At 48.3% G+C, this 18467-nt stretch overlaps 1 protein-coding gene across 4 annotated transcripts in view; it reads left to right on the top strand.

The window, feature by feature from the left end:
* B4GALT2 (beta-1,4-galactosyltransferase 2) overlaps positions 1 to 18467 on the top strand; it is a 235736-nt gene that overhangs the window by 74518 nt on the left and 142751 nt on the right. For all 4 annotated transcript variants that reach the window (XR_010186623.1, XM_063939490.1, XM_063939489.1 and 1 more), the window contains exon 2: positions 10163 to 10567. Coding sequence is in view for 3 of the 4 variants with exons in the window: in XM_063939488.1 (XP_063795558.1) it covers positions 10163 to 10567 (405 nt within the window). In the remaining variant the exon portion in view is untranslated. The remainder of the gene's footprint in view (positions 1 to 10162; positions 10568 to 18467) is intronic.

The following is an 18467-nucleotide window of genomic DNA, read 5'->3' as shown; positions in this document are numbered from 1 at the left end:
TACACATTTCTGACATTAACCCAAGCACCTCTAAAAATGGGTTTTTAGGTTTGGGGAGAAAAAACAGGCAGTGTTTTGTTCCCCCATCAGATGAATAAATGAAGTGTGTGAAAAGCGTGGGTTCCCCCGTTTAGAAACTGGTAATTTCTAAAAAGTTACTGATGGCGTACCCTTTCCCGCCAGGAGGATAAGTTACGCTGGGAGATATACCCTAGGGTGGATAAGGCGCTCACACGGTTGTCAAAAAAGGTGGCACTGCCGTTTTAGGAAAGGCCACTTTGAAGGTACCTGTTGATAAAAGACATGAGGATATCCTGAAGTCTGTATTTACACACTCAGGTACTAGACGGAGACCTGCAGATCGTGCTGCTGCAGCGTGGTCGGTGACCCTGTCAAACATGAGAACATATTAAAGACGTCGTCTTATATATGAGGGATGCACAGAGGGATATTTTGCCGGCTGGCATCCAAAATGAATGTAATGTCCATTCTGTCAGGAGGGTATTAGAGACCTGTCACGGGACAGGTGATGCTGACTTTATAAAGATTCTGCCTTATAAGGGTGAGGAATTATTTGGGGATGGTCTCTGGGACCTCGTATCCACAGCCACAGCTGGGAAGAAATATTTTTACCTCAGGTTTCCTCACAGACTAAGAAAGCACTGTATCAGGTACAGTCCTTTCGGCTTCAGAAAAGCAAGCGGGTCAAAGGCGTTTCCCTTCTGTACAGAGACAAGGGAAGAGGGAAAAAGCTGCACCAGTCAGCCTGCTCCCAGATTAAAAATTCTTCTCTCGCTTCCTCTGAGCCCACAGCATGACGCGGGGGCTCCACAGGTGTAGCCAGGTACGGTGGGGGGCCGTCTAAAAAAATTTCAGCGATAAGTGGGCTCGCTCACAGGTGGATCCCTGTTTCTTTCAAGAAGTATGTCAGGGGTACAAGCTGGAATTCGAGATATCTCCCCCCAGCCGTTTCCTAGATTATGGCTTGCCGACAACTCCCTCAGGCAGGGAGGCTGTACTAAAGGCAATTAATAAGCAGTATTCCCAACAGGTAATACTCAAGTGCCCCTACTTCAACAAGGACGGGGTTACTATTCTACACGGGTTGGGGTACCGAAACCGCATGGTTCGGTGTGACCCATTTATATTAAAATCCTTGAACACATACATAAAAAAATTCAAGTTCAAGATGGAATCGCTCGGGGCGGTTATTGCAAGCCTGGACGAGGGGGATTACATGGTATCCCAGGACATCAAGGATGCTTACCTGCATGTCCCCATTTCTCTGACGTCCTAGTGGATGCTGGGACTCCGTAAGGACCATGGGGATATAGCGGCTCCGCAGGAGACAGGGCACAAAATAAAAGCTTAAGGATCAGGTGGTGTGCACTGGCTCCTTCCCCTATGACCCTCCTCCAAGCCTCAGTTAGATTTTTGTGCCCGGCCGAGAAGGGTGCAATCTAGGTGGCTCTCCTGAGCTGCTTAGAATAAAAGTTTAGTTAGGTTTTTTTATTTTCAGTGAGTCCTGCTGGCAACAGGCTCACTGCATCGTGGGACTAAGGGGAGAAGAAACGGACTCACCTGAGTGCAGAGTGGATCGGGTTTCTTAGGCTACTGGACACTAGCTCCAGAGGGACGATCACAGGTTCAGCCTGGATGGGTCACCGGAGCCGCGCCGCCGTCCCCCTTACAGAGCCAGAAGAGACGAAGAGGTCCGGTGAAATCGGCGGCAGAAGACATCCTGTCTTCAGACTAAGGTAGCGCACAGCACCGCAGCTGTGCGCCATTGCTCTCAGCACACTTCACACTCCGGTCACTGAGGGTGCAGGGCGCTGGGGGGGGAGCGCCCTGAGACGCAATATAACAGAATACCTTAGGTGGCAAAACAGAATACATCACATATAGCTCCTGGGCTATATGGATGTATTTTAATCCCCTGCCATTTTACACAAAAAAGCGGGAGATAAGGACGTCGTGAAGGGGCGGAACCTATCTCCTCAGCACACAAGCGCCATTTTCCCTCACAGCTCCGCTGGAAGGACGGCTCCCTGACTCTCCCCTGCAGTCCTGCTTCAGAATCAGGGTAAAAAAGAGAAGGGGGGGCATTGTTGGCAGCAAATAACAATAATTAACAGCAGCTATAAGGGAATAACACTTATATAAGGTTATCCCTGTATATATATATATATAGCGCTGGGTGTGTGCTGGCAGACTCTCCCTCTGTCTCTCCAAAGGGCTAAGTGGGGTCCTGTCCTCTATCAGAGCATTCCCGGTGTGTGTGTGCTGTGTGTCGGTACGCGTGTGTCGACATGTATGAGGAGGAAAATTATGTGGAGGCGGAGCAGTTGCCTGCGTTGGTGATGTCACCCCCTAGGGAGTCGACACCTGACTGGATGATTGTATTTAAACAATTAAGTGATAATGTCAGCAATTTGCAAAAAACTGTTGACGACATGAGACAGCCGGCAAATCAGTTAGTGCCTGTCCAGGCGTCTCAGACACCGTCAGGGGCGCTAAAACGCCCGTTACCTCAGTGGGTCGACACAGACCCTGACACAGATACTGAGTCTAGTGTCGACGGTGACGAGACAAACGTAATGTCCAGTAGGGCCACACGTTACATGATCACGGCAATGAAAGAGGCATTGAACCTTTCTGACACTACAAGTACCACAAAGAAGGGTATTATGTGGGGTGAGAAAAAACTACCAATAGTTTTTCCTGAGTCAGAGGAAATAAATGAGGTGTGTGAAAAAGCGTGGGTTTCTCCCGATAAAAAACAGCTAATTTCTAAAAAATTATTAGCATTATATCCTTTCCCGCCAGAGGTTAGGGCGCGTTGGGAAACACCCCCTAGGGTAGATAAGGCGCTCACACGTTTATCTAAACAAGTAGCGTTACCGTCTCCTGATACGGCTACCCTCAAAGAACCAGCTGATAGAAGGCTGGAAAATATCCTAAAAAGTATATACACACATACTGGTGTTATACTGCGACCAGCAATCGCCTCAGCCTGGATGTGCAGTGCTGGAGTCGCATGGTCGGATTCCCTGACTGAGAATATTGATACCCTGGATAGGGACAATATTTTGTTAACTATAGAACATTTAAAGGATGCATTATTATATATGCGTGATGCACAGAGGGATATTTGCACCCTGGCATCAAGAGTAAGTGCTATGTCCATCTCTGCCAGAAGAGCGTTGTGGACGCGACAGTGGTCAGGGGATGCGGATTCCAAACGGCACATGGAAGTATTGCCGTATAAAGGGGAGGAGTTATTTGGGGCTGGTCTATCGGACCTGGTGGCCACGGCAACGGCTGGAAAATCCACCTTTTTACCCCAGGTCACTCCACATCAGCAGAAAAAGACACCGTCTTTTCAATCTCAGTCCTTTCGTTCCCATAAGTACAAGCGAGCAAAAGGCCACTCCTTTCTGCCCCGGGGCAGAGGAAGAGGAAAAAGACTGCACCATGCAGCCGCTTCCCAAGAGCAGAAGCCCTCCCCTGCTTCTGCCAAGTCTTCAGCATGACGCTGGGGCTTTACAAGCAGACTCAGATATGGTGGGGGCCCGTCTCAAAAATTTCAACGCGCAGTGGGCTCACTCGCAAGTGGATCCCTGGATTCTACAGGTAGTATCGCAGGGGTACAAACTGGAATTCGAGGCGTTTCCCCCTCATCGTTTCCTGAAGTCTGCTTTACCAAAGTCTCCCTCCGACAGGGAGGCAGTTCTAGAAGCCATTCACAAGCTGTATTCCCAGCAGGTGATAATCAAGGTACCCCTCCTGCAACAAGGAAAGGGGTATTATTCCACGCTGTTTGTGGTACCGAAGCCGGACGGCTCGGTGAGACCAATTTTAAATCTGAAATCCTTGAGCACTTACATAAAAAGGTTCAAATTCAAGATGGAGTCACTCAGAGCAGTGATAGCGAACCTGGAAGAAGGGGACTATATGGTGTCTCTGGACATCAAAGATGCTTATCTCCACGTCCCGATATACCCTTCTCACCAAGGGTACCTCAGGTTTGTAGTACTAAACTGTCATTATCAGTTTCAGACGCTGCCGTTTGGATTGTCCACGGCACCTCGGGTCTTTACCAAGGTAATGGCCGAAATGATGATTCTTCTACGAAGAAAAGGCATTTCAATTATCCCTTACTTGGACGATCTCCTGATAAGGGCAAGATCCAGGGAACAGTTAGAAGTCGGAGTAGCACTATCTCAGGTAGTGTTACGTCAGCACGGGTGGATTCTAAATATTCCAAAATCGCAGCTGATTCCAACGACACGTCTACTGTTCCTAGGAATGATTCTGGACACAGTCCAGAAGAAGGTGTTTCTCCCGGAGGAGGAGGCCAGGGAGTTATCCGAGCTAGTCAGGAACCTCCTAAAACCAGGACAGGTCTCAGTGCATCAGTGCACGAGGATCCTGGGGAAAATGGTGGCTTCTTACGAAGCGATTCCATTCGGAAGATTCCATGCAAGAACATTTCAGTGGGATCTACTGGACAAATGGTCCGGATCGCATCTGCAGATGCATCAGCGGATAACCCTGTCGCCAAGGACAAGGGTGTCTCTCCTGTTGTGGCTGCAGAGTGCTCATCTACTAGAGGGCCGCAGATTTGGCATTCAGGATTGGATCCTGGTAACCACGGATGCCAGCCTGAGAGGCTGGGGAGCAGTCACACAGGGAAGGAATTTCCAGGGCCTGTGGTCAAGCTTGGAAACGTCTCTTCATATAAACATTCTGGAACTAAGGGCCATTTACAATGCCCTAAGTCAAGCAAAACCTCTGCTTCAGGGTCAGGCGGTGTTGATCCAATCGGACAACATCACGTCAGTCGCCCACGTAAACAGACAGGGCGGCACGAGAAGCAGGAGGGCAATGGCAGAAGCTGCAAGGATTCTTCGCTGGGCGGAAAATCATGTGATAGCACTGTCAGCAGTATTCATTCCGGGAGTGGACAACTGGGAAGCAGACTTCCTCAGCAGACACGACCTTCACCCGGGAGAGTGGGGACTTCACCCAGAAGTCTTCCACCTGATTGTAAACCGTTGGGAAAAACCAAAGGTGGACATGATGGCGTCACGTCTAAACAAAAAACTGGACAGATATTGCGCCAGGTCAAGGGACCCTCAGGCAATAGCAGTGGACGCTCTGGTAACGCCGTGGGTGTACCAGTCAGTGTATGTGTTCCCTCCTCTGCCTCTCATACCAAAAGTACTGAGAATCATAAGAAGGAGAGGAGTAAGAACTATACTCGTGGTTCCGGATTGGCCAAGACGGACTTGGTACCCGGAACTTCAAGAGATGCTCACGGACGAACCGTGGCCTCTACCTCTAAGAAAGGACCTGCTACTGCAGGGGCCTTGTCTGTTTCAAGACTTACCGCGGCTGCGTTTGACGGCATGGCGGTTGAACGCCGGATCCTGAGGGAAAAAGGCATTCCAGAAGAAGTCATCCCTACTCTGGTCAAAGCCAGGAAGGACGTAACCGCAAAACATTATCACCGCATTTGGCGTAAATATGTTGCGTGGTGTGAGGCCAAGAAGGCCCCTACAGAGGAATTTCAACTGGGTCGTTTCCTTCATTTCCTGCAAACAGGACTGTCTATGGGCCTAAAATTAGGGTCCATTAAGGTTCAAATTTCGGCCCTGTCGATTTTCTTCCAGAAAGAACTGGCTTCAGTACCTGAAGTTCAGACATTTGTAAAAGGGGTGCTGCACATACAGCCTCCTTTTGTGCCTCCAGTGGCACCTTGGGATCTCAATGTGGTGTTGAGTTTTCTAAAGTCACATTGGTTTGAACCACTTTCCACGGTGGACTTAAAATATCTCACATGGAAGGTGTCGATGCTGTTAGCCTTGGCTTCAGCCAGGCGTGTGTCAGAATTGGCGGCTTTATCATATAAAAGCCCTTACTTGATATTTCATTCTGACAGGGCGGAATTGAGGACTCGTCCTCAATTTCTACCTAAGGTGGTTTCTGCATTTCACATGAACCAACCTATTGTGGTACCTGCGGCTACCAGGGACTTAGAGGACTCTAAGTTGCTTGACGTTGTCAGGGCCTTGAAAATATATGTTTCCAGGACGGCTGGAGTCAGAAAATCTGACTCGCTGTTTATCCTGTATGCACCCAACAAGCTGGGTGCTCCTGCTTCTAAGCAGACGATTGCTCGTTGGATTTGTAGTACAATTCAGCTTGCACATTCTGTGGCAGGATTGCCACAGCCAAAATCAGTAAAAGCCCATTCCACAAGGAAGGTGGGCTCATCTTGGGCGGCTGCCCGAGGGGTCTCGGCTTTACAACTTTGCCGAGCAGCTACTTGGTCAGGGGCAAACACGTTTGCTAAATTCTACAAATTTGATACCCTGGCTGAGGAGGACCTGGAGTTCTCTCATTCGGTGCTGCAGAGTCATCCGCACTCTCCCGCCCGTTTGGGAGCTTTGGTATAATCCCCATGGTCCTTACGGAGTCCCAGCATCCACTAGGACGTCAGAGAAAATAAGATTTTACTTACCGATAAATCTATTTCTCGTAGTCCGTAGTGGATGCTGGGCGCCCATCCCTAGTGCGGATTGTCTGCAATACTTGTATATAGTTATTGTTACAAAAATTCGGGTTATTATTGTTGTGAGCCATCTTTTCAGAGGCTCCTTTGCGTTTATCATACTGTTAACTGGGTTCAGATCACAAGTTGTACGGTGTGATTGGTGTGGCTGGTATGAGTCTTACCCGGGATTCAATATCCTTCCTTATTATGTACGCTCGTCCGGGCACAGTATCCTAACTGAGGCTTGGAGGAGGGTCATAGGGGGAGGAGCCAGTGCACACCACCTGATCCTTAAGCTTTTATTTTGTGCCCTGTCTCCTGCGGAGCCGCTATATCCCCATGGTCCTTACGGAGTCCCAGCATCCACTACGGACTACGAGAAATAGATTTATCGGTAAGTAAAATCTTATTTTACCATCCTCGCCAGAAGTACCTCAGATTTGTGGTACAGGATTACCATTACCAAGTCCAGACAGGACTGTACAAGGCACCGAGGGTGTTTACCGGGGTAATGGCCGAAATGATGATACTCCTTCGAAAAAAGGGAGTTTTTAATTATCCCGTACTTGGACAATCTCCTTATAAGGGCGAGGTCCAAGGAGCAGTTGCTAGTCGGGGTAGCACTATTTTGGAAAGTGCTACAACAGCAGAGTTGGATTCTAAACAGTCCAAAGTCACAGCTGGTTCCTATGACACGTCTACTGTTCCTGGGGATGGTTCTGGACACAGACCAGAAATAAGTGTTTCTCCGGGAGGAGAAAGCCAAGGAGCTGTCATCTCTAGTCAGAGACCTCCTGAAGCCAAAACAGGTATCGGTGCATCATTGCACGCGAATCCTGGGAAAAAGGGTAGCTTCCTACGAAGCAATCCCATTCGGCAGGTTCCATGCAAGAACTTTTCACTGGGACCTGTTGGACAAGTGGTCCGGATCGCATCTTCAAATGCATCGGCTGATAACCCTGTCTCCAAGGACCAGGGTATCTCTACAATGGTGGCTGCAGAGTGCCCATCTTAAGGAGGGCCGCAGGTTCGACATACTGGACTAGGTCCTAGTGACCATGGAGGCCAGCCTTTGAGGCTGGGGGCAGTCACACAGGGAAGAAAATTCCAAGGACTTTGGTCAAGTCAGGTGACTTCTCTACACAGGCAAGGCCTCTGCTTCAAAACCAGCCGGTACTGATCCAATCAGACAACATCACGGCGGTCGCCCATGTAAACCGACAGGGCGACACAAGAAACAGGATGGCGATGGCAAAAGCCACAAGGATTCTCTGATGGACGGAAAATCATGTGTTAGCACTGTCAACAGTATTCATTCCCGGAGTGGACAACTGGGAAGCTGATCTTCTCAGCAGACACGACCTCCACCCGGGACAGTGGGGACTTCATCCAGAAGTCTTCCAAAGGATTGTACACCTTTGGGAAAGGCCACAGGTGGACAGGATGGCGTCCCGCCTCAACAAAAAGCTATAAAATATATTGCGCCAGGTCAAGGGACCCTCAGGCGATAGTTGTGGACGCTCTGGTAACACCGTGGGTGTACCAGTCGTTTTATGTGTTCCCTCCTCTGCCCCTCATACCAAAGGTATTGAGAATAATAATAAGAAGGCGAGGAGTAAGAACGATACTCGTGGTTCCGGATTGGCCAAGAAGAGCTTGGTACCCAGAACTTCAAAAAATTATATCAGAGGACCCATGGCCTCTGCCGCTCAGACAGGACCTGCGGCAGCAGGGGCCCTGTCTGTTCCAAAGCTTACCGCGGCTGCGTTTGACGGCATGGCGGTTGAACGCCGGATCCTGAAGGAAAAGGGAATTCCGGAGGAAGTCATTCCTACGCTTATTAAAGCTAGGAAAGAGGTTACAGCAAATCATTATCACCGCATATGGCGGAAGTATGTTGCATGGTGTGAGGCCGAAAAGGCCCCAACAGAGGAATTTCAACTAGGTCGATTTCTGCATTTCCTGCAAGCAGGAGTGAATATGGGCCTAAAACTGGGCTCCATTAAGGTACAGATCTCGGCTCTGTCGATTTTCTTTCAAAAAGAACTAGCTTCAGTACCTGAAGTTCAGACTTTTGTAAAGGGAGTGCTGCATATTCAGCCCCCGTTTGTGCCCCCTGTGGCACCTTGGGATCTCAACGTGGTGTTGAGTTTCTTAAAATCACATTGGTTTGTACCACTAAAAACCGTGGATCTGAAATATCTCACGTGGAAGGTGGTCATGTTATTGGCCTTGGCTTCGGCCAGGCGAGTATCAAAATTGGCGGCTTTGTCCTGTAAAAGCCCTTATCTGATTTTCCATATGGATAGGGCAGAATTGAGGACTCGTCCCCAGTTTCTCCCTAAGGTGGTGTCAGCGTTTCACCTGAACCAGCCTATTGTGGTGCCTGCGGCTACTAGGGACTTGGAGGACTCCAAGTTGTTAGACGTGGTCAGGGCCCTGAAAATATATGTTTCCAGGATGGCTGGAGTCAGAAAATCTGACTCGCTGTTTATCCTATATGCACCCAACAAGCTGGGTGCTCCTGCTTCTAAGCAGACTATTGCTCGTTGGATTTGTAGCACAATTCAGCTTGCACATTCTGTGGCAGGCCTGCCACAGCCAAAATCTGTCAATGCCCATTCCACGAGGAAGGTGGGCTCATCTTGGGCGGCTGCCCGAGGGGTCTCGGCTTTACAGCTTTGCCGAGCTGCTACTTGGTCAGGGGCAAACACGTTTGCAAAATTCTATAAATTTGATACCCTGGCTGAGGAGGACCTGGAGTTCTCTCATTCGGTGTTGCAGAGTCATCCGCACTCTCCCGCCCGTTTGGGAGCTTTGGTATAATCCCCATGGTCCTTACGGAGTTCCCAGCATCCACTAGGACGTCAGAGAAAATAAGAATTACTCACCGGTAATTCTATTTCTCGTAGTCCGTAGTGGATGCTGGGCACCCGTCCCAAGTGCGGTGTATCTGCAATACTTGTACGTAGTTATTGTTAACTAAATCGGGTTATTGTTGAGCCATCTGTTGAGAGGCTCGGTTGTTTCATACTGTTAACTGGGTTTCATATCACGAGTTATACGGTGTGATTGGTGTGGCTGGTATGAGTCTTACCCGAGATTCAAAATCCTTCCTTATTGTGTACGCTCGTCCGGGCACGGTGTCCTAACTGAGGCTTGGAGAAGGGTCATAGTGGGAGGAGCCAGTGCACACCAGGTAGTCTAAGATCTTTCTAGAGTGCCCAGCCTCCTTCGGAGCCCGCTATTCCCCATGGTCCTTACGGAGTTCCCAGCATCCACTACGGACTACGAGAAATAGAATTACCGGTGAGTAAATTCTTATTTGTACATCTTTGGGTGAACACACACAGTGACATATATATTGTAATACACAAAAGAATTAACCAATGGTAAATAAAAGGTGACCATTTGTATTTATTATGGGAAGCCCCTTGACTGGGTCTCTCACCTTTCACCTTCAGAATGACTGAATGTTCTCTACAGTTCTGCTTAAGATGTTTGGTGCTATAGAAATAAATAATATCTATGTTTGAGATTGCTCCAGTACTGCTGCAGACCAGTCATGATGACAATGTCCCGTTGTTCTCTTCTCATCTCCAGGACTTGTACCTTTTCCGGACGGTGCTGGACTCCCACCCCTTGGGGGCACATGCTGTCCTGCCTGCCCACCACCACTCCAGAAGATGACCAGACTGCTGTTGGGAGTCACTCTAGAGAGGATCTGTAAGGCCGTCCTCCTCCTCTGCCTGGTGCATTTTGTAATCATCATGATCCTCTACTTCGACGTCTATGCTCAGCGCTTGGACTTCTTTAATCGGTTCAATGTTAGGAACTCTTCTCGGGTGCATCCTTACTACAACTTCTCACGGCCCAATGGCACCGTCCACAGCTATGCTGCGGCCACTTCCGGGGGAGAAGCGTTTACACCAAGTGCCAAACTGGAATCCAATCAGACGGTCACCGAGAAGCCTCTTCTACCCTGTCCAGACTCCCCACCTGGCCTGGGTAAGCAATAAATTTAATTATGTTCCACGTTGGGAGACTGGTATCTGATGCTGGGATAGATCTGCAGAAGACAGGTCCCCTCCGGCCACAGGCAGTAAACCTAAAATCTACTCTAACGTCTAAATTTTGTCTTATTTTCACTTTTTTTTCCTCTGCCACCAACTAGACTATCAAAATCTAAAAATATTGTTATATGTAGTTATAACCACCCCAGAATAGATGTCCCCTTCGGGTTTAGTATGAAATACCTACAATCAAAATCCCGACAACAATTGACCGATGGTCAAAATCCCGACATGGTCAAAATACAAACATTTAAAATACCAACAAGGTCAAAATACCGACATTTAAAATTCGACACAAGTTTTTCATATTTTCATTGTGTATGTCGACATAGGTCAACATGGACACCATATAAGTGTGCCGCGCCCCCTCGCATGGCTCGCCATGCTTCGGGCACGGTGCCTCGCTACGCTCGTCACTCTATTATATTCCCCTTATGTTCCCCCATCCAGGTCCACTGGGAGGGTAAAGTATGAACAAGTTGGTTTCAATTAAAAAATCATGAAAAACTCATGTCGACTTTTTGACCTGTCAACATTTTAAATGTCTGTATTTTGTCCTTGTCGGTATTTTGATCTTTTTCAGGATTTTGACCGTAGGTCAGGGGTTGGCGGGATTTTGATTGTAGGTAAATTGACCGCATCCCGTCCCTTCCTGTCTGTTCTCATATTATATATGACATCATGGTGTACTGGTTGGAGAGGGATTACATGAGCAGCTGATCGGTATTTTATATCTGAAAGCTTAAGACCACAGTATTCAGTATAACACTATGGAAAGATGTATCAAACTTTGTTGAGAGATAAAGTGGAGATAGATAAAGTTCCAACCAATCATCTCTTAACTGTCACTTTACAGGCTGTGTTTGAATAATGGCAGTTAGGAACTGATTGATTGGTACTTAATCTCTCTCCAAAGTTTGATACATATCTATCCTTATGTCAAGTACATATGAGACTTAAGAGTTCTCATTAAAATATATTAGTTAAATGCACTCTGCAAGAGACTAACCAATGGTGGGTATGGGTCGTTGGGTCGACACACATTAGGTCGACATGCATTGGGTCGACCACTAACGGTCGACATGCACTAGGTCAATAGGGTGTCTAGGTCAACATGTGGAAGGTCGACAGGTCAAAAGTTTGACATGGGTTTTTTTACTTTTTTTTGTGTCGTTTTCTTCGTAAAGTGACCGGGAACCCCAATTAGTGCACCGCGTCCCCTCGCATGGCTCGCTTCGCTCGCCATGCTTCGGGCAAGGTGCCTCACTCCGCTACCGCTGCACTTTGCACAGATTACTGTTCCCATTAGTAGTCCACGTGGATCGTAAAGTATGAAAAAGGTCAAAAAATGAAACAAATCGTGAACAACTCATGTCGACCTTTTGACCTGTCGACCTTGCACATGTCGACCTAATGAACCTGTCGACCTAGTGCATGTCGACCTTTAGTGGTCGATCCAATGCTTGTCGACCTAATGCATGTCGATCTAACGACCGCAACCCCCAATGGTTTTCCAAAATAACAAATCCAGTTCACCAGATTTGACCTGCCAGGATCTGACTAAACACAGCGCAGTGGCCAATTTGGTCAGAAATGACAAGGTATATGGTCCTTAGGTCGACCTTACTTAGGACGACCACTATTGGTCGACACCTGTAAATGGTCGACATGGTCATTAGGTCAACATGGCAAAGGTCGACACATGAAAAGCTTGACATGAGTTTTTCCCTTTTTTTTCACTTCTTTAACTTTTTCGTACTTTACGATCCACGTGGACTACGATTGGGAATAGTAACCTGTACCGAGCGCAGTGGTAGCGGAACGAGGCATGGTGCACTAATTGGGATTCACAGTCACTTTATGAAGAAAACGACACAAAAAAACCCTAAAAAACTCATGTCGACCTTTTCCATGTTGACCTGACAACCATGTCAGCCTTTTCCATGTATCGACCTAGTGCCTGTCGACCCAATGAGCGTCGACCTAAATAGTCGACCCAACAACCCCATTCCAATGACATGAACTGACCAAATCTGCACGTGGTCATTTTGCCACAGATCCAGAGCAGCTGTGTTCTCTTCCATTTAGCTTAGCATTATTACTCCACAGGAGGCCAGGCAGTGATGAGTTATACTGCACATGATACACATTATTATTCCACAGGAGGCCAGGCAGTGATGAGTTATACTGCACATGATACACATTATTACTCCACAGGAGGCCAGGCAGTGCTGTGTTATATAAGCTACACATTATTACTCCACAGGAGGCCAGGCAGTGCTGTGTTATATAAGCTACATATTATTACTCCACAGGAGACCAGGCAGTGCTATGTTATATAAGCTACACATTATTACTCCACAGGAGGCCAGGCAGTGCTGTGTTATATAAGCTACACATTATTACTCCACAGGAGGCCAGGCAGAGCTGTGTTATATAAGCTACACATTATTACTCCACAGGAGGCCAGGCAGAGCTGTGTTATATAAGCTACACATTATTACTCCACACGAGGCCAGGCAGTGCTGTGTTATATAAGCTACACATTATTACTCCACAGGAGGCCAGGCAGTGCTATGTTATATAAGCTACACATTATTACTCCACAGGAGACCAGGCAGTGCTGTGTTATATAAGCTACACATTATTACTAGAGATGAGCGCCTGAAATTTTTCGGGTTTTGTGTTTTGGTTTTGGGTTCGGTTCCGCGGCCGTGTTTTGGGTTCGACCGCGTTTTGGCAAAACCTCACCGAATTTTTTTTGTCGGATTCGGGTGTGTTTTGGATTCGGGTGTTTTTTTCAAAAAACCCTAAAAAACAGCTTAAATCATAGAATTTGGGGGTCATTTTGATCCCAAAGTATTATTAACCTCAAAAACCATAATTTCCACTCATTTTCAGTCTATTCTGAATACCTCACACCTAACAATATTATTTTTAGTCCTAAAATGTGCACCGAGGTCGCTGTGTGAGTAAGATAAGCGACCCTAGTGGCCGACACAAACACCGGGCCCATCTAGGAGTGTCACTGCAGTGTCACGCAGGATGTCCCTTCCAAAAAACCCTCCCCAAACAGCACATGACGCAAAGAAAAAAAGAGGCGCAATGAGGTAGCTGTGTGAGTAAGATTAGCGACCCTAGTGGCCGACACAAACACCAGGCCCATCTAGGAGTGGCACTACAGTGTCACGCAGGATGTCCCTTCCAAAAAACCCTCCCCAAACAGCACATGACGCAAAGAAAAAAAGAGGCGCAATGAGGTAGCTGACTGTGTGAGTAAGATAAGCGACCCTAGTGGCCGACACAAACACCGGGCCCATCTAGGAGTGGCACTGCAGTGTCACGCAGGATGTCCCTTCCAAAAAACCCTCCCCAAACAGCACATGACGCAAAGAAAAAAAGAGGCGCAATGAGGTAGCTGACTGTGTGAGTAAGATAAGCGACCCTAGTGGCCGACACAAACACCGGGCCCATCTAGGAGTGGCACTGCAGTGTCACGCAGGATGTCCCTTCCAAAAAACCCTCCCCAAACAGCACATGACGCAAAGAAAAAAAGAGGCGCAATGAGGTAGCTGACTGTGTGAGTAAGATAAGCGACCCTAGTGGCCGACACAAACACCGGGCCCATCTAGGAGTGGCACTGCAGTGTCACGCAGGATGTCCCTTCCAAAAAACCCTCCCCAAACAGCACATGACGCAAAGAAAAAAAGAGGCGCAATGAGGTAGCTGACTGTGTGAGTAAGATAAGCGACCCTAGTGGCCGACACAAACACCGGGCCCATCTAGGAGTGGCACTGCAGTGTCACGCAGGATGTCCCTTCCAAAAAACCCTCCCCAAACAGCACATGACGCAAAGAAAAAAAGAGGCGCAATGAGGTAGCTGACTGTGTGAGTAAGATAAGCGACCCTAGTGGCCGACACAAACACCGGGCCCATCTAGGAGTGGCACTGCAGTGTCACGCAGGATGGCCCTTCCAAAAAACCCTCCCCAAACAGCACATGACGCAAAGAAAAAAAGAGGCGCAATGAGGTAGCTGACTGTGTGAGTAAGATAAGCGACCCTAGTGGCCGACACAAACACCGGGCCCATCTAGGAGTGGCACTGCAGTGTCACGCAGGATGTCCCTTCCAAAAAACCCTCCCCAAACAGCACATGACGCAAAGAAAAAAAGAGGCGCAATGAGGTAGCTGACTGTGTGAGTAAGATAAGCGACCCTAGTGGCCGACACAAACACCGGGCCCATCTAGGAGTGGCACTGCAGTGTCACGCAGGATGGCCCTTCCAAAAAACCCTCCCCAAACAGCACATGACGCAAAGAAAAATAAAAGAAAAAAGAGGTGCAAGATGGAATTGTCCTTGGGCCCTCCCACCCACCCTTATGTTGTATAAACAGGACATGCACACTTTAACCAACCCATCATTTCAGTGACAGGGTCTGCCACACGACTGTGACTGATATGACGGGTTGGTTTGGACCCCCCCCAAAAAAGAAGCAATTAATCTCTCCTTGCACAAACTGGCTCTACAGAGGCAAGATGTCCACCTCATCATCATCCTCCGATATATCACCGTGTACATCCCCCTCCTCACAGATTATCAATTCGTCCCCACTGGAATCCACCATCTCAGCTCCCTGTGTACTTTGTGGAGGCAATTGCTGCTGGTCAATGTCTCCGCGGAGGAATTGATTATAATTCATTTTAATGAACATCATCTTCTCCACATTTTCTGGATGTAACCTCGTACGCCGATTGCTGACAAGGTGAGCGGCGGCACTAAACACTCTTTCGGAGTACACACTTGTGGGAGGGCAACTTAGGTAGAATAAAGCCAGTTTGTGCAAGGGCCTCCAAATTGCCTCTTTCTCTAACGTCCTAGTGGATGCTGGGACTCCGTCAGGACCATGGGGAATAGCGGGCTCCGCAGGAGACAGGGCACATCTAAATAAAGCTTTTAGGATCACATGGTGCGTACTGGCTCCTCCCCCTATGACCCCCCTCCAAGCCTCAGTTAGGTTTTTGTGCCCGTCCGAGAAGGGTGCAATCTAGGTGGCTCTCCTAAAGAGCTGCTTAGACAAAGTTTTTTTAGGTTTAAATCTCAGTGAATCCTGCTGGCAACAGGATCACTGCATCGAGGGACTTAGGGGAGAGATTTCCAACTCACCTGCGTGCAGGATGGATTGGAGTCTTAGGCTACTGGACACTTAGCTCCAGAGGGAGTCGGAACACAGGTCATCCTGGGGTTCGTCCCGGAGCCGCGCCGCCGACCCCCCTTACAGACGCTGAAGATCGGAGGTCCGGAAAGCAGGCGGCAGAAGACTCCTCAGTCTTCATGAAGGTAGCGCACAGCACTGCAGCTGTGCGCCATTGTTGCTACACGTCTCACTGATTCAGTCACGGAGGGTGCAGGGCGCTGCTGGGGGCGCCCTGGGCAGCAATATTAAATACCTTTAGTGGCGAAAAATACATCACATATAGCCATTAAGGCTATATGTATGTATTTAACCCAGGCCAGTTTTCTTAAAACCCGGGAGAAAAGCCCGCCGAAAAAGGGGCGGAGCTTATTCTCCTCAGCACTCAGCGCCATTTTCCTGCTCAGCTCCGCTGGTGAGGAAGGCTCCCAGGATTCTCCCCTGCACTGCACTACAGAAACAGGGTAACAAAGAGAAGGGGGGCATAATTTGGCGATATTGATATATTAAAAGCGCCTATATCAAAAACAACACCTTCTAGGGTTGTTTATATACATTTATAGCGCTTTTGGTGTGTGCTGGCAAACTCTCCCTCTGTCTCCCCAAAGGGCTAAGAGGGTCCTGTCTTCGATTAGAGCATTCCCTGTGTGGCTGCTGTGTGTCGGTACGTGTGTGTCGACATGTATGAGGACGATGTTGGTGTGGAGGCAGAGCAATTGCCGGTAATGGTGATGTCACCCCCTAGGGAGTCGACACCGGAATGGATGGCTTTAGTTATGGAATTACGTGATAATGTTAGCACATTACAAAAGTCAGTTGACGAAATGAGACGGCCGGAAAACCAGTTAGTACCGGCTCAGGCGTCTCAGACACCCGTCAGGGGCTGTAAAACGTCCCTTACCTCAGTCAGTCGACACGGGTACCGACACAGATGAATCTAGTGTCGACGGTGAAGAAACAAACGTATTTTCCAATAGGGCCACACGTTATATGATCACGGCAATGAAGGAGGCTTTGCAGATCTCTGATACTGCTGGTACCTCAAAAAGGGGTATTATGTGGGGGGTGAAAAAACTACCTGTAGCTTTTCCAGAATCAGAGGAATTGAATGACGTGTGTGATGAAGCGTGGGTTAACCCAGATAGAAAACTGCTAATTTCCAAGAAGTTATTGGCATTATACCCTTTCCCACCAGAGGTTAGGGCGCGCTGGGAAACACCCCCTAGGGTGGATAAGGCGCTCACACGTTTATCAAAGCAAGTGGCGTTGCCGTCTCCTGATACGGCCGCCCTCAAGGATCCAGCAGATAGGAGGCTGGAAACTACACTGAAGAGTATATACACACATACTGGTGTTATACTGCGACCGGCAATAGCCTCAGCCTGGATGTGCAGTGCTGGGGTAGTGTGGTTGGATTCCCTGACTGAAAATATTGATACCCTGGATAGGGACAGTATTTTATTGACTCTAGAGCAATTAAAGGATGCGTTTCTTTATATGCGAGATGCTCAGAGGGATATTTGTACTCTAGCATCAAGGGTAAGCGCGATGTCCATATCTGCCAGAAGAAGTTTATGGACGCGACAGTGGTCAGGTGATGCGGATTCCAAAAGGCATATGGAAGTATTGCCATATAAAGGAGAGGAATTATTTGGGGTCGGTCTTTCGGACCTGGTGGCCACGGCAACTGCCGGCAAATCCACTTTTTTACCTCAGACCCCCTCCCAACAGAAAAAGACACCGTCTTTTCAGCCGCAGTCCTTTCGCTCCTATAAAAACAAGCGACCAAAAGGACAGTCTTATCTGCCGCGAAGCAGAGGAAAGGGTAAGAGAGGGCAGCAAGCAGCCCCTGCCCAGGACCAGAAGCCCGCCCCGGGTTCTACAAAGCCATCAGCATGACGCTGGGGCTTTACAAGCGGACTCAGGAGCGGTGGGGGGTCGACTCAAGATTTTCAGCAATCAGTGGGCTCGCTCACAAGTGGACCCGTGGATCCTGCAGATAATATCTCAGGGTTACATGTTGGAGTTCGAAAGGTCTCCCCCTCGCCGGTTCCTAAAGTCTGCTTTACCAACGTCTCCCTCAGAAAGGACGTCGGTATTGGAAGCCATTCACAAGCTGTATTCTCAGCAGGTGATAGTCAAGGTACCCCTCCTACAACAGGGAAAGGGGTATTATTCCACACTATTTGTGGTACCGAAGCCAGACGGTTCGGTAAGACCTATTCTAAACCTGAAATCCTTGAACCTGTACATACAGAAATTCAAGTTCAAGATGGAGTCACTCAGAGCAGTGATAGCGAATCTGGAGGAAGGGGACTTCATGGTGTCCCTGGACATAAAAGATGCTTATCTGCATGTCCCAATTTACCCCTCACACCAAGGGTATCTCAGGTTCGTGATACAAGACTGTCATTATCAGTTTCAAACGCTGCCGTTTGGTTTGTCCACGGCTCCTCGGGTCTTTACCAAGGTAATGACCGAAATGATGGTTCTTCTACGAAGAAAAGGCGTATTAATTATCCCTTACTTGGACGATCTCCTGATAAGGGCAAAGTCCAGAGATCAGCTGGAAGTCGGTGTAGCACTAACCCAGGTAGTGTTTCAGCAACACGGGTGGATTCTGAATCTTCCAAAATCTCAATT

This window comes from Pseudophryne corroboree, chromosome 9, assembly GCF_028390025.1.
Source record: "Pseudophryne corroboree isolate aPseCor3 chromosome 9, aPseCor3.hap2, whole genome shotgun sequence".
Classification (NCBI taxonomy): domain Eukaryota; kingdom Metazoa; phylum Chordata; class Amphibia; order Anura; family Myobatrachidae; genus Pseudophryne; species Pseudophryne corroboree.
This window is presented reverse-complemented; position numbering and strand designations above follow the sequence as displayed.